Genomic DNA, 16,199 nt, shown 5'->3' with positions numbered 1-16,199 from the left:
ACAATATATACATGTACTATTTTAAACTAATGTTAGCCATGTGCATGTATGGCAAAAGAAAAAAACAAATATTAACAGATGGTTAGATTACAGGTTATAGGCTTATTAGTAAACAGAATACAAGTAAACTGAAGACACCACATCTATTCAGAAGGAAGAAGGTGGTATCAGCAAATATTGGCTACACTGGCTCGTGATGATACCCATTTATGGTATGGTGTGAGCTTACATTATGCCAGCTGATAGCAATACATGTCCACAAAAACCAATGATAATTTTCCAAACTATACCTACATCTAGGTAGCAGAACTGAATGTCAATATATGTTTCCAATGCAAAACAATCTCTTCAATCTGATAATCTGACCCGTTCTTAAAACACAAATGCTGGGTCTTGCAAAGAAAAAACCCCCCAAACCCACACACACGTGGGTGTGGTCAAGATGCTGTAGCCTATAAGTAGAAAGTAAATATACAGTGAAACTACTACAACAAGGTGTGGTCTCTACTGTCCTAAATCTCACCTCACCCTGCTATTTTCACTAGCCAAACAACTTACCTGTTACAAGAAATGTCACTACTCCCAAGAAGATAACAGAGGTTAGCATGCAGGCCTTACACTCTAAGAGTCAATTGAGCCACCAGGTAATCCAATCCCACATTTACAGTAATAAAGTGTGTGCTCTACATACTACATGTAGGTGTAGATGTAACTGGTTCTCTCCAGCCTGGAGAATGAGCATGCAAAAAATCAATGTTGTGCTGTACACAGTCACACAGGAAATGATTTCCACCTCAGCAGTGTCACTTATTCACACACAATACCTTCGCAGAGATAAAGCTTTGTGACAGACAGATGCATGGCAGATCAATATTTGGACTTCACCTGAACTAAAACCCTTTCCAAAAAGTCTGTATGTAGAAGCAAAACATTTTTATGCCCCTCATACAGTCCTACCAGGCAATACACCTGAAAACTTGTCAACAGGCTGCTCTATGTACGTAGTTTCTCTGAGAAATTCAAAATCACTCAAGCTGTAAATTTTGAAGGGTTATCATAGTGTGTGAACACTTGATTCTCTCTATGGATGAATGCATTTAGTGAAAGTCTTGGTGAAAACAACCTGCAGACCTAATGGGCGCAGAAAACAGCCTATACATGTACACATCATACAAAAATGAATAATCTCACCAAAAACAGTTAAAATGCTTAATGATGAATTATTCATGCACAAGCAGAGCAAAAAAGAACTCATGTGTGATATATCCTATTGCTATAATCAGCACATCAGCAGCTGAACCTTTCTTCTAAAACTGTCACTTCAAATCCTTTTTTAGAACAGTGTACATCTGCACCCTGGCCATACTTATACATCAAGACCTACATATATCTCCTAGACTTAACTCTCTTATAAGTTTTTTTATGACATACTCTTCTTTTCCTGTATTCTGTGCATGAGCATCTCAAAGTCACATCTTCACCCCTTTCAGTCTTGCACTCATCAATGGGGGACATGGGTATCACTTTAATAACAAAGTCTAATGATGCATGCATACCAATATTTTAGCTATTCCACTGCCACAGTATAGTTACACATAAAATATACATGAGCCAGCAGGTAAATCCCAGTCCAGTTTATGTTATGATAAGAGGCGTCACAACATTTGTTGCTTGTATGCTTCATGTAAGATGACATGAAAAAAATTCACACTACAAGTATCCTTCTGGAACAAACTGCCAGGAACAAGGAAATTACAAGTCTCCAATGCCTTACAATCCAACTGAAACTGTCATACCTGAGCCTCAAAACGCTATTCTGATGGGCTATGCCAGACACTGTTGTGTCTTATGTACTAGTACATGTAAACTTAGCAACATGGACCTCTATATCCTACCTCATTTGTGACTTTTGAGGCAGGATATCATTCTCCAAGCCAACATTCTGAACCTGAAATCTGTTCAACACTACACCGTTTTTCACACCATATAAAATGGCAGTTCTGGAAACTCACCTCTATCTAGACATCTCTGTCCCTGATACATACATATCTCAAAGCTGGACTTTTATGAGATGTACCACCAAACTGTCCATAAAAGGGCCCAAGCAAGGGTAAACATAGCCAAAAGTAGAACTGAAGCATGAATGGAATATATTTGCAGAGTGTGCAGTGTATTAACCTGAAGTGGAAATCTTAAACCAGAAGAGGTACTGCCATTTGAGCTGCCCCCCCCCCCCCCCCCCCAACCTTATGACCTCACTCCTTCCCTCAAGCGGTTTAATACTGAGTGGCAAACAAAGAAGATATGTTTGTAGGTGTATCTGAATTCATCTATGTGTACATGTCACTACATGTACATGACTGTATCATAAACTGTGTATGTACAGGTGCAATCAACTGATTCCCCTATACATGTATTTGTAATGAATGTAATACGTTACTTTTTTAAAAACCCAACATTTTCCAAACAATGTATTTACAAACGTCTTTAGAATAATCCAACATACATTTAACATGTTCTAGAAATAAAACATTTAAACTCGCAGCCTGTCAAAACTCTGATCCATTTAATACAAAGGAACCAAAGGCATTTTTTGTACCACCAGAACTCAATGTGTGCCCATTCTTCCTATACATCATATTGTAAGAGTTTTAAACCACTTACACTTTAAAATACTTTCTTCTAATGCATAATTCAGTGTTAGCTGCTAAAAAAAGCAACCAATCGTTTTGTTTAACGCTATTCTGGTTTGAAAAAAAAACATGTAGAGTTTTACAGGGAAGATAAAAATAATTCACAATCAGCATGCAATTGACTTATAAGTTCAAAAGCCACTTAATATTCCATCTCTTGATTCCCTCCCAACATACTGCTAATCTAAATATACTGGGTATGAAAGTAAGACAAAAAAAGTGAACTCCTATATTAAAATTTACATTGTTTACAGTTTATACTTCATTCACTTGATTTAAAAGCAAGTCATTCAGACTTCATCAATATTTTACATTTCTTCTGAAAATATCTTTCATTTAAAAACAAATCAGGATTCATAATAATCAACCTTTTACCAATGGATACAAGTTGCCTTTTATTTAAAAAAAATGTTATCCTAGTATTACAGGGTTCGTACAGGTATATGAAAATGAAATTCAAGGAGTTTTCAAGGAGTTTTCCAGGAGTGTTTTGTCATTTTCAAGGTTAGTTTAAAAATACCATGGTGCAAATTACAGACTATATTTTAAGTCCGAATTATAGATGCTTTAATTTGCATGCATGTATATTGAATAGTATGCTTGCTTTTGCAAGAAATATCTGCCCTTCACAATGCAACACATTCTTTGACCTGGCCTTGGCTCCGTCAAAAAAAAAAAAATGAACGCCATATATCATTATGCATGGCTTCCTCTGGGTCATTTTTTTTTAGCCAGTCACTTTAGACACTCATCAGATTTTGTAGTAAATACTATTTTTCTTTAGCCATGACTCTTCTAGATCTCCTTCTGTAATTCGTTTTTACCTGCCTTGGTGTAGCTGCTAGAATCAGTTTGGTCTCTTCCAGCTATATCTGGAGTTTATCAAATGTTACACTTAGAACAATTGCCCTCAAAATAATGGACCAATGCTTGGCAGCAAGTTTTTGTTTTTGAAAAAAAATATCAAACCTTTTTTCAACCTATCTGTAAGATCCTAGTAAAATATAATTTCCTGTATCAGAAAAAATTGCTACGAAATTGATTTGTAAATTCAGTTTATTTAAATGCAACATTGTGATCAGTACATTGGAGCAACACAGTCTGACAGGAGAAAACCATACGGCGTACACATTCATGTAACGGCACATATTCTGAAACATTTAATTTACTTCTGATCAGAAAAAAAAAAATAGTTTATTAAGTCAAAAAATTTAAATTTTTCATGGGAGGTAACTTCTTTTACAGGTGTAACTCTACCTTGATTTATTTCCCTTGATAATTTTTTTTTTTTTAACAACTAGCATCCCCCAATATACCATGGTTCTCATTCGTTATTCAACAAAAATGATTTCAAGCGTTATTTAATGTAAGTCAACTTGCAACAATGCTGAACCCCTTTGTAGATTTCTGTCAAGTAATCGTCATACAACTGTGTTGTTGTTGTTTGGTCCAGATGAGGCCGTTTGAAATGAAAGTAAGTGGATTATTTTCATAAGAATAATTGCGAAAATCTGCTAAAAATCCTACAAAATCCTCAAGGTAGATTTTGTATCATGTCTTATTTTTTCTTAAGTAAATAAATTTGTCGCCAAAAACAGTCACATTTTTTAAAATTTCATCGCCATTTCAAAAAATTGTTCTAAATTTGCGACAATGGCGAGTGCCAGCGAAAGCCCTGATTATGGGAGAATTATCAGTGAGCACCCGATATACAGACTCCGCAGTCAGCAGACAATATTTAAGTTAGGGACAAACTAAGAATTTCCAGGAGTTTCCAGGAGTATTTGTCTTTTTAAAGGACTTTCAAGTACTTGAAAATGAAATTGTATTTTTCAAGGAGTTTCAAGGACTATGTACCGGTACACCCTGTATTAAAGTTGTTGCATGAGGCTGTGCTGCAATCTGTTATGTGAGATCCATACTGAAGTCTTTGGGCAGAGATCAATATGCGGTCAACAAGGACATCAACACTAAGGTATGATTAATGAAAGACTATTTTTCAGAAAATTATGGGATTATCAATTATTAGTCATCAACTGTACTACGACTATTACACTTCAAATGCATGAGAGGAATGGCTGTCAATAACTTTGTTCCTTCAAATAATGCACAAGTATTGAGCATCAAATTAAATCAATAAACTATTCATTGTGTGAAATGATCTGTTCTGTACTTTAGGTACCAGTCAAAATTTGATGTAATTTTGCTGCAATGTATTTAAAGAATTAACATAAAAACAAAACAAAAATGATTTCCCGGTTGCTCAACAGCTATACTTCAAAGCAAGTTGAAATGGTTAATTACCCAGCATCACAATACAGTAATACAATATATTTCACAAATAAATAAGAGCTAAACACTTCTCCCTGACTTACCTCAATTAACTCCATACTTTAGGTCATCAAACTGTTTCTATCCCTGAATCTAACAATTTTAACCTCTTACACCCACATTACTCCTCAGCACTATGGATGCTCTTTAACTATTTATCATCCCTATATACCAGCACTTTACAAGGTCATCAGGGCTGCCAGAAAATAGATGCAAATTTATACAGGAGAGCTCTTTTAACAGATGGATATTTCCGGAGAAGCACAATACATTTAGGATACCTTTATTGATATCTATAAAACCATTAATATTAAAATATTGATACAACAAAAACTGATGATGAAATTGATAGCAATGAGGACTCAAAATACTCAGTGTATGTTATACTCATCACAATTAGTTTGAGTTTTGTAGTAACAATGCAGAAACCATATACTTACTGCAAAATACTTTAGTCATCCTCGATGAACAGGAGAGGAATGGGGAGAAAGTTAGTTGTTGCCCTGATCATGTGTCAGCCAGGAAAAAGTAACTTAGTTTGATCTTTATGCTGGTTGTCAATTTGGAACAAAATGAAGGCTACTTTAGTCTACTGGGTAAAGCTTTTGCAATAAATTAACTCAATTAACCCACGGATCCTTAATTACAGTGGTATCCACACCAATTCCAACATGAACAAGATAATGCTTGCTTATTATATAACTATTCAATGAAGGATATGATATCTTACTGATTTAGCATACAATTAACATCTAGCATCAAACTATAAGTCCATACCTACAATATACATGACTATACCATACATGTCACAGACTGTCACTGGATAAATGAACTTTCATGCTTTGCTCACCTTTTATAATACAGCAGACAAACCTGTGCCCTAACAATACCAGTAATGATGGATGCAATACAAATCACAAAACTGGGCAATGAGACTGTGGTATGCACAAAGTGTGCATATATATGCATATATATATGTAAGATAAATTTTACCTCCATCCTAGGTTTTGCATGAGCTGCTCTCGGTCAAGCTGTCCAGGTAACTGACAGGTAACAGGTGGAGCTAATGGGACACCTGAGGGTGAGGGATTATTAGCCTAACCAGTACAGGTATGTCATCCTGATGAGCAAACCCACAGGTGTGCTGTCGGTAATACAACTACACATATCAAAACAAATTTACTCCAAATCCTGATCAAATTATACCACAGATATGGTGCATATTTTGGCATATTAGAGGAATGCCAACTGATCTTAACCGGTAACTTACTGACCTGAATTTATTTTTTCAAAACAAAGTATCTCCCTTTCCCAGATTCTTTGGAATGTGGGTTTTGTTCATACGGCAGGATCAGAAACTGTTAATTTCAGCTCCAACAGTAATATTTAATGATCTTTTTTTTATGTCATATACAGTATTTTGTAATTTTTGTAAAGTTCATATCTGAACAATATATTTTGATTTTCAAAATCTTATGACTTATGTTTTCAAACTGCATCTAATGTTATCCTTACTAGTTGAATTGGTTGAGGTTTTAATGTAGCTACTGAAGGCCAACAAATGTTTTGCTCCGTAATGCAATTCTATTAAGAGCTATCAAAATCTAAATGTATAACACAGCCTTTGTATCGGTACATGTATTCCCTTAAACACATAATCCTAGGTGCGTCCATGAAACTTAAAACCACAAATGAGATCCAAGTAACTTAACAACTTTGGTACACCAGGTATGTTGCTGATAACAGGTATTTTTGTACTGGTAAATGTAAACCTCGACATGTGGTAAGAGTCAATCCCATAGAGATAATTTTACGATTTAACCTGGGAGAACACAAACTTACCCTGGAATTTACCAAGGGCTAAAATGAAATTCTTTACCCTAGAAGAAGGTTGAAGACCAAGGCCAAATTCCACCACAAGGCCACCAGTAATATGGTTTACTGGTTACAGCAGATATATAATGATGTATTATTCACTTTCTTCAACCTCAAGAAGAGCAAACTGTTCAATTCGAAAGTTTTCCTTTTCAAATTAGGTTTTAATTCTAAAAATATAGTTGCTAAAGCAGCAATGCCGGGGTTCAAAAATGCAATTCCAACCTCTGCGTCATCACTGAATAATGTCTTTACGGATTGGGACACAGACAACTTTATGATCAGAAAGTGTACATTCTTCCTTGCCTTCAATACAATATATGTATACATAATATATACATATTATAGAACATGTAAATGTAAATGTACCAAATGTAGTAAATCCCACTAATGCAGTGATTTCAGTAAAATCATAAAACTTATACCTTCTTTGTGAATAATCCTACCGAACATTGTGGCAGTATCATTCGATATTCTGCCTAGACACAAAAGTGATTCAACAGCTTGGAAATAATGTTTACGAACAGCTTTAATTATATTAAATATGGTCAGACTTACTATTCACAATGCTGTCATGGGTTTTTTTTTTAAAAAAAAAAGCAATGTAAACATCACACTGATAAATGACACAACCAAGACCAGAGGCAAACTTTGTAAACTTGTACAGGAACTTAATTAATTAATTAAGAGATTAATGAATTAATTTCTACATCATTTTTACGTTTACTGAATTTATACCATTTGAACAGTCTGTGAGGAGCACTTTACACGCAAAAATTGCTTAGACTACTGAATCAGGAATCATGCATGACTTATGACCATCACAAATGATACTCCACGCATCAGACAAACAAGTATGCTGACCCCTCCACACGAAGATACACGCAGATGCTCTCCCATGACTTATCACAAATCTAGAAGAGACAGATCTCACACTACATGTATTTTGGTATGTATATGTAGCATGTCAGGCAAGCCACTGCTTACGGACATTTGAAACACGCATGTTATCTTTACAACCTTAACACTACATGTAAAATACTGCTTGAGGCCACTTTCAATCTTAATTTCTCATTTCTGATTTCTAAAATGATGATGTTTATGTTATGTGGGTTTAAGAAAAAACTAAAATTAGCTCATCTTCTTTTTTTCTTATAAACGATTACCAAAAGGAACACCTGAATACTACTGATATAATTTATCAAACACTTAACAGTGAAAGACACTAACATATCAGGAATTTTAATGAATGTTGGACTTTAAGACTTCTAAACTTAATATGTATTTCATCAGCTGCTACCTTTACAGGAGAAAATACAGGAATAAATCTTTTGAAATCGAAGCCTTACATAACTAACTGACACTGTTTCCAAAATCTTTAAATGGAGAAGTGGTTGATTTCTACTTTAGTCAGTTAGATTGGAAGCTCCAATTTCATTTACCAAATCAAAATATTTCAACGTTTAACCATTCTGATGAAGATATGAAAGTTTGAAAATTTACAAAATTTAGAAGAAAAAATATGATGCACGCATAAAGATATGTTAAAAATGGCTTTTACACATGTACCTGAAGATTTTTCAACCAGGCCCAGGAGGTTGTTAGGTACTGTTACTATATTTGATGAGACAAATTTTTTAAGGCCTACCTAAGCTTCCACTTCCACAAAATGACAAAATCCTTGAAGAGGTTAGATCTGCTACAATCAGTATGTGGGTTAAGCCTATTGCCTTCACCCAAGGTCAGGTATACTGCTTATCAGTAATCAATGTCAAGGCACAGGTACCGCAGTACTCAAGTTTTATCACACCTATGAACGAGTGTAATACACAGGTATGCAGGTAACAAAAGATTTCCATTCTCCCTCAAAGTTACAGTTATCCTACTTTTCACCTGACCTGAACAGAGACATTTGTACATGTACTTCAGCTTCATTTCTGTGGTTTTGTTTATATATTTGATTAGTGAGTAAATACCCACCTCAGGAATTTTTCACTTACTTGTGATAATGTTTTTGGGCAGAGGAAACCCGAGGGCCCAGTTATAACACTGTATATCATTTTAATATTAACTAATAGAGGGACAACAAATTGGGCAACCCAGAGTTTAAGTGACATGGTCGCCCCAAATTTGGATTTTTGAACAAATTCTGAGTGCAACATCTTAACAAAGTTTTAAAGTTTGTTCATAAACTAAATTACTCACGCTGAAATATTTTCATTGTTCATTGAGTATGTAGCTTGTATGAGCCTGGAGAAGTCCTGCCGTTATTCAAATTCAATACAAAAAGGGCAGGCCAATTTTCCGGATTAATATTCAATCCGAAGGGCCCGAAGCAAATGCTCAATGTTCGGAAAGTTCCCTAAGACACCCACTTTCGATCAGCTGACGAACTCGGAAAATTCTGAATATTTGATACAGAGAGATACATGCAGCTTAAACAGCATTGAGAAAAGGTTACATATAATTTTTTCTCATTAAAATAAGAGTCAGAAACGTGTATCTGTTCGAAGTGTAACACCTCCTGCCCACAGCAACAACATTTGCACCCACCTATGAAGCAGTTGTTTTGGGACCCTTTTTTTTCTTCAATGTACTTCACCGTTCAAAATGACAGCCTATTACAAGTCTAGATTGGCTTGTCAACTTGTCAAGCTCTTTTTCCCGCCTCATTTTGGCTGATCCTGTCAGAAGTGAGCCGTAAGTCCTTCTTCTATGCATATAAACAGCCATGTTTGTTTACATATGAAGTTTACAGAGCGCTGTGTGCATGCTCCATTTCCACTAAATTGACAGCGCCTCATTTAATTATTTTGGCAGAATTTTCAGTTTTTTTGTTATTTTTTAACATTGACTTAATGTACGATGCTGGGGTGGGATTAACGAAAAGCTTCTTTTACTTCATGAGAAAAAATACCCGATACTTTTGTCATTCTGTAATAACACAAAAACACCTAATATTTTGGGGACCATGTCACTTTAAGTAGTTAATCTAATATAAAACTTAGAGCAGGTATTCTCACATTGTGTAAATTTAAACATATTACTAATTATTAATTTGATTATTACACTGAACTCGAGATTAATCTGAAATAATCCGCAAACAAGGTTTAGAACAGAACATGTAGACGAGAGCCTTTGACAGTTGAATTCAAACACATGAACAGTAAGTAATTTAAGGATCTTAGGCAGGGTATTACGTCTTACCTCCATTGAAGATATTGGAGGAGGCTAAAATCTTTCCAAATGAATCCTCCACAAAACATTGACTAAAAGTTCTACAACAGTTGACTGCAGACTAATACATACGAGAGAGAGATCTAGACTGATCAGCTTACTAAATAGATCCCCCCCCCCCAACGAATCGCACCCCTCATACCAGAATAAAACAATAATACCTGAAGTTATCAGTGACTACTACATGCAGAGAGTTATACTAGGCATGCAATGAGCTGATTGTTGATGGCTATCAGCTATGTCAGAACTGCCCCCCCCCCCACACACACACGAGAATTGAACCCCTCACACCAGAATAAAACAATAATACCTGAAGTTATCAGTGACTACTACATGCAGAGAGTTATACTAGACATGCAATGAGCTGATTGTTGATGGCTATCAGCTATGTCAGAACTGAGCTCATTGCATGACAATCCTGTATCTGCCTTCACATCTCTACAGATCAATGAGTTGACAATTCACATGACAGATAAAAAAGATATCAACTTAACTTGAGAGTAGATGAGCAAACAACATGAAATCAAAGGAGCTTGATACCATGTTTTTTTTTTATATTTTCACTGAATGAAAAGCATACATTTTTCAACTTTAACACAGAACACTTATTCAGGACTCAGAACATTAATCCAAGATTCGTCATAAAACACCCTAAGGGAATGAAATGCGTCCCCACGCCATGTCTGGTTTCTACGATCCTGACAGAGATACGTCATCAAAAGTTTTATCACGCCATATCAAAATCGCTTCCTCTGGAGTTGTTCCACGTTACAGAACAGCTCGTGTACACCTACTGATTCTGTGGCAATTCTGTCTACTTGCAACCAAAAAATACACACTTAGCCTCAGCTGTTCATTTATGGTTATGGGATATATGTCTTGATAATGACGGTCAATCATTCACCAACTCAGTAAGGTCCACAAATAGGTATATATGATGGCATTACTTACGCTACACTGATGACATTAACCTCAGGAATACATTAGTACAGGTGCACTCAATGTTTACATGCTGTATAGCTCGCAACATTTTAAACACCTTGTCACGAATATCTGACACCTCCAATTGTTTGCCTACTCATGGTTATACTCTCTACCCATGTACCACAAAATCAGGGAGAATCCTTACATATTGGATACGATCAATCCTGTGGAACTTAATGATAACCTTACAGGGTGCCTTTGAGACTTTTTCCATCTACTACTTGTTAGAAAGAAGTACAGACATACGTCAGAGACATGATTTTATCGGTCTTATTGTACTAATTGTCCACATTATGATAGCACATAACACTATTCCAAGACTCGTCACATAACACTAATCCAAGACTCGCCACATAACACTAATCCAAGACTCGCCACATAACACTAATCCAAGACTCGCCACATAACACTAATCCAAGACTCGCCACATAACACTAATCCAAGACTTGCCACATAACACTAATCCAAGATTCACGAAATAACACTAATCTAAGATTCACCACATAACACTATTACAAGACTTGCCACATAACACTAATCCAAGATTCACCACACAACACTATTACAAGATTCACCACATAGCACTAATCCAAGATTCACCACACAACACTAATCCAAGATTCACGAAATAACACTAATCTAAGATTCACCACACAACACTATTTTAAGACTCGCCACACAACACTATTACAAGATTCACCACATAACACTCATCCAAGACTTGACATACCCTAATTACAAAACCTTTTCACATATGAAAGAGCAACTTTTAGTACAATTTATGTATATTTTTAATTTGATTTTGGAGACAAAACTACATTGGTTGGATTGGCCAGTTTCAGGGCTTCAAACTTTGCTGACTGTTACCAAGGCCCTACAAGCCGTGAGAGTAGGAAAATCTATACATTCCCTGTCCAAGCCAGGTTTTGAGCCTTGTGTGTCCTCGTGATTGAAAGGTGAACACCTTTAATGACAAACGGTAATGGGACAAACTGTATTTCATATGATTTGCGGTGTGAACTAAAATCAAATGGCCCATCTTCATGATACGACAAATCAAACCATATTAATGGCCCTTCAGACGAAGAAGATAATGAACTTACAAAAACAAGTTGCCCTCCATGTCTGTTGAGCTTTTCCACTTCTAATTTGAGATCTAGCAGCTTCTTATGCAGATCAATCATATGCTGGTTATTGCTTCCATCCAGTGTCAGATATGGAGCAAACCAAAACTCTTCATCCATCAACACTGCAAAAACATTAAACATTGAAACCCACAAGAATGTGAAGTACATACATGTAACAAGATGACAGGCTTTCAAAAATCCCATTTCTTTCAACTTTAAATTTAAAATCTGAAGATAGATGCCAAGAATTACAGCCAGATTTCACTGAACGAGATGGCTGATTTGGACTTCACACAAAAAGATAATGTACAATGGTATTTGTCACAATGAAGGTTGCTACTTGTTCAGCTTGATACATGCAAATGAATGTATTAACCTTGGTTTCTCACCAGATAAATATTAGCCTTCACCATTCAGCTCGGTTTCTCACCACACGAATACCAGCCAGTGCTGGTCAGTATAATGGTTGGAGGAAACCTGAGTGCCTTGGATAAACCACAGACCTCTGGCAAATTTACTTGTGAGCTTTCCCACCTTTGACTAAAGAATCTATTAAGTGGAACAATTACCTGGGACTGTTTTGAAAACAGCATCTTCTTCTGTAATTGGTTCGAGTTCTGCAGAGAATGCCCACCTTTTACTTCCCATTTTATCAGGACTTGTTGGTGTGGTTGTTGGGCTGGGCAAAATAGAAGTGGGTGTGATGGGCAAGTCACTTAGTGATGTCACTTTGTCCCAAAATTCTTGAGCTTCCTTGAGCTTTGAGCGGTCAAGGTTAGTTATATCACAATCTGAAAATGTTTCTGTCTTTGGTAAGTCTTCCTGCTGAGTTTTTAAGCGATCTCGATCAAAGGGACTGAACACAAAGGGTACATGGACTTTGGGCACATCAGGATCACAGAAGCGAACTCCTTTCTTTCGTAATTCTAAAAATTAAAATAGAAAGAGGGTATATATAAATCACGAAAATAACCAAACCTATAAAGCATCTTGAAACATGACTGTTCCTACACAGAATCAGAGTGAGAAGAAGGCATCCGTACCACTGCATCACTGAAGCAGATGAACAGGAATGAACATTAAATGCCCTGTAATTTCTTTGCGCAATAACATTTCACAAATGTCAGTAGTGAAAACTTGCTTTTAAGTTCTGCAGAGTGACTCCTGATAACACAATAGAGCAGATTTGTCAGTCAAGTTTCAAGTAAAATGTACCCAGCATTTTCTGATACCACATAAACAACATATAGATGTTTGCTCTATTGTTAGACACCACAGTCAATCCGATAACACAACACGGGCAGTGGGCAATCACACATGACGGTTATTATCACCTCAATATTGGAGGCTAAATAATATTTGCACGGCGGCATTAAAACTAGGGTTGTAAAGGCGGATAAATGAGGAACAACAGACCTGAGCAACCCAAAGGTACAGCAGTTCTTGGATTTGGTGGCTATGATCTGACCAAAAATGCAGTTTAGCCCTCAGTATTAGACCATTCACTGGGCCTGTCCAAAAGGAAGGTGTAGCTTATCCTCCCTGACTGCTAATACATGTACTCCAAATTCCCACATGTTATCATGCCCTAAATGCTGACACATTCAAGGTCAGTATCCTGCCCCCAATAGGTACATAAGTGCAGATGATTAAACTTAAGCATGTTTTGGACAAAAGTATAATCATTCCACCACATAAGCAAAAGTTCAAAACTTTTATTGTGGCACAAAGTAGAAAATTTCTACCAGTCTATTTTAACAAGGCATTTCAGTTGTGTTTACCACAATCAAACTTTAAGTACAGCTCTGTAACAATAACTGCCCCCTGGAGAGGAATTTTTGGAACCATTCCAATCATTCTTAACTTCAAAGGGATTGTTTACAGGCACAAGTGTAGAATTGTTACCTGCTTTATTGGTTGTCTTCACCCCAGCTATGTGATATTATGATTAATATTTGCCAAGCAAACATAATGGACAAATATCTTAGTAGAGACTAGTTGGGAACCATGTTAATTTTGTTAACACATTCCTGGGTTATAAGCAGTCTTACTAAAGCAGGTTAATATCAGTTTAACAAAACATATTGCACATAGGTATACTGGATTAGCCACATGACTGACTGATTGATTTATTCTTTCTTGTTAACACCAAGAATTTTTCATTTCGTGAAGAGTGGAAATTGAAGCACTTTACATCCAAAAAATAAAAATTACAATCCACCACCATTTCTGCACTGTGATATTTCTCAGTTCACCATTAAAAAAATTCAATCAGAATATTAAAAAACTGAACAAATTTATAGAACGAAAACGAAGTTTTCAATTTTTCTATTGTCAACAGACTTCTTCTTTTATTGCATAACATTATGGAAGTTTTCTTCGTGAAAGTAATATGTTACTTTACACATGTAGCGATGTCCCTGGTCAGTGCCCGTAATTCATGTTTAATAAATGTAACAGTTTTCGTCACATCATTTGGCAGCCAGACAAAAGAGCCAGGGCCGCTTTGGCAGCAAAACATTCCTAAATCCAATGAGAGAACAGCCAGAACACCTAGAAATCCAATGAGAACAGCCAGAACACCTAGAGTTTATTTATTTATTTCTATGATTGGTGCTTCATGCCAAACTCAGTAACATTCATTTATGAAATGGCAGCCAGACCTTTGATAGATGGAAGCTGGGCAGAGCTGCTAGGAACCCATGACCATCTACAGATTGCTGGCACACCTTCCTGACATACTATCAGGGAATAGCATGACCAGCATGAGTTGGTCTTGAACTCACAGCAGCCCAACTGGTTAGAGGATCCTGAATTGCTAGCATACCAACCACCCAGACACAGAAGCCCCCATGACTGTCCAGAATGATCTGGTTTATTTCTGGCCTAACATCAACTATATACTGAACTCAGGTATATCAAAAAAAAATAAAAAATAAAAAATGAAACATGACTATCACCATGAGTTTACTCAGATAACTTTATGTTTCTTATCAACATCCTTTTTAATCATAAACATATAATAAATAAAGATGCATACATTTACAAGACAATGACACTCAACACAATTTAAGCTCATAACTAGTACAGGCACAAAAACACAATGTAACTCAGGCATATACATGTACTGTCAACTCACCTTTTCTCTCCTCGTGGATTTGATGGAAAGGGTCCGGATCTTTGGTAGATTTACGATATGGTGTTGACAGACGCTGAAAATTACAGACAAAACCATTACTTCCGTGCACCACATTCTTATATCCTATCTGTAACATAATACAATTTAGTCAGTCAAATTTATTGATCCTGGATCTGTAATTACAACTGTTAGAAATATACAACAAGGCCTACTGAAGAAGAAAACGCATGACTTTGCAGCAATGCATCATACCTGATCTGTATGAGATGACTCTCAGTGCTCTCAGTGGCATTCCTGTCATTCAAGCTTCTTTAGACAACAACAACACATCCATTTACATGCATGTTTGTATATCCGCATTCAGATTTATGTTATTATTATGCAAAATATATCAATTACCCTAATTCCTCTCCATTTTCTCATCTGAAAGAGCAACTTTCAGTCTGATTGATGCACCTTTTCACTTTGATTTCTAAGACAAATCTACATTGGTTGGGTAAGCCCATTTCAGGGCTTCAGAGAAAATACAGTTTTGTCAGTCAACACAGAATAATACCTTCACAATATGCTTGAATAAACACCTTGCAGGCATGTGGAAAGGTTAAAGAATTACAGTATACTTTGCATACATTAGGATATTAGGATGCCACAAAAACCTACCAAAATTGCAAAGTATTAAAAAAACACCACACATATTTCTGACAGATTAACTTAATGAAGGCGATTCGGGAATATTCCACTCTGATGTCAGACTGATTTGAAGTAACTCTATAAAACAAACTTGATATCCACAATCCAAACCAAACAGAACTA

At 36.1% G+C, this 16,199-nt stretch overlaps 1 protein-coding gene across 1 annotated transcript in view; it reads right to left on the bottom strand.

Annotated features, from left to right (window-relative positions):
* Window positions 1-16,199, bottom strand: part of LOC135470815 (uncharacterized) — a 92,654-nt gene that overhangs the window by 41,493 nt on the left and 34,962 nt on the right. The window contains 3 exon segments of the mRNA XM_064749857.1: window positions 12,224-12,369; window positions 12,817-13,173; window positions 15,387-15,459. Of these exon segments, the coding sequence (XP_064605927.1) occupies window positions 12,224-12,369; window positions 12,817-13,173; window positions 15,387-15,459 (576 nt within the window).

This window comes from Liolophura sinensis, chromosome 7 (genome assembly GCF_032854445.1).
Source record: "Liolophura sinensis isolate JHLJ2023 chromosome 7, CUHK_Ljap_v2, whole genome shotgun sequence".
Classification (NCBI taxonomy): domain Eukaryota; kingdom Metazoa; phylum Mollusca; class Polyplacophora; order Chitonida; family Chitonidae; genus Liolophura; species Liolophura sinensis.
Note: the sequence above shows the minus strand (reverse complement) of the source record. Positions and strands in the feature narration are given on the sequence as shown.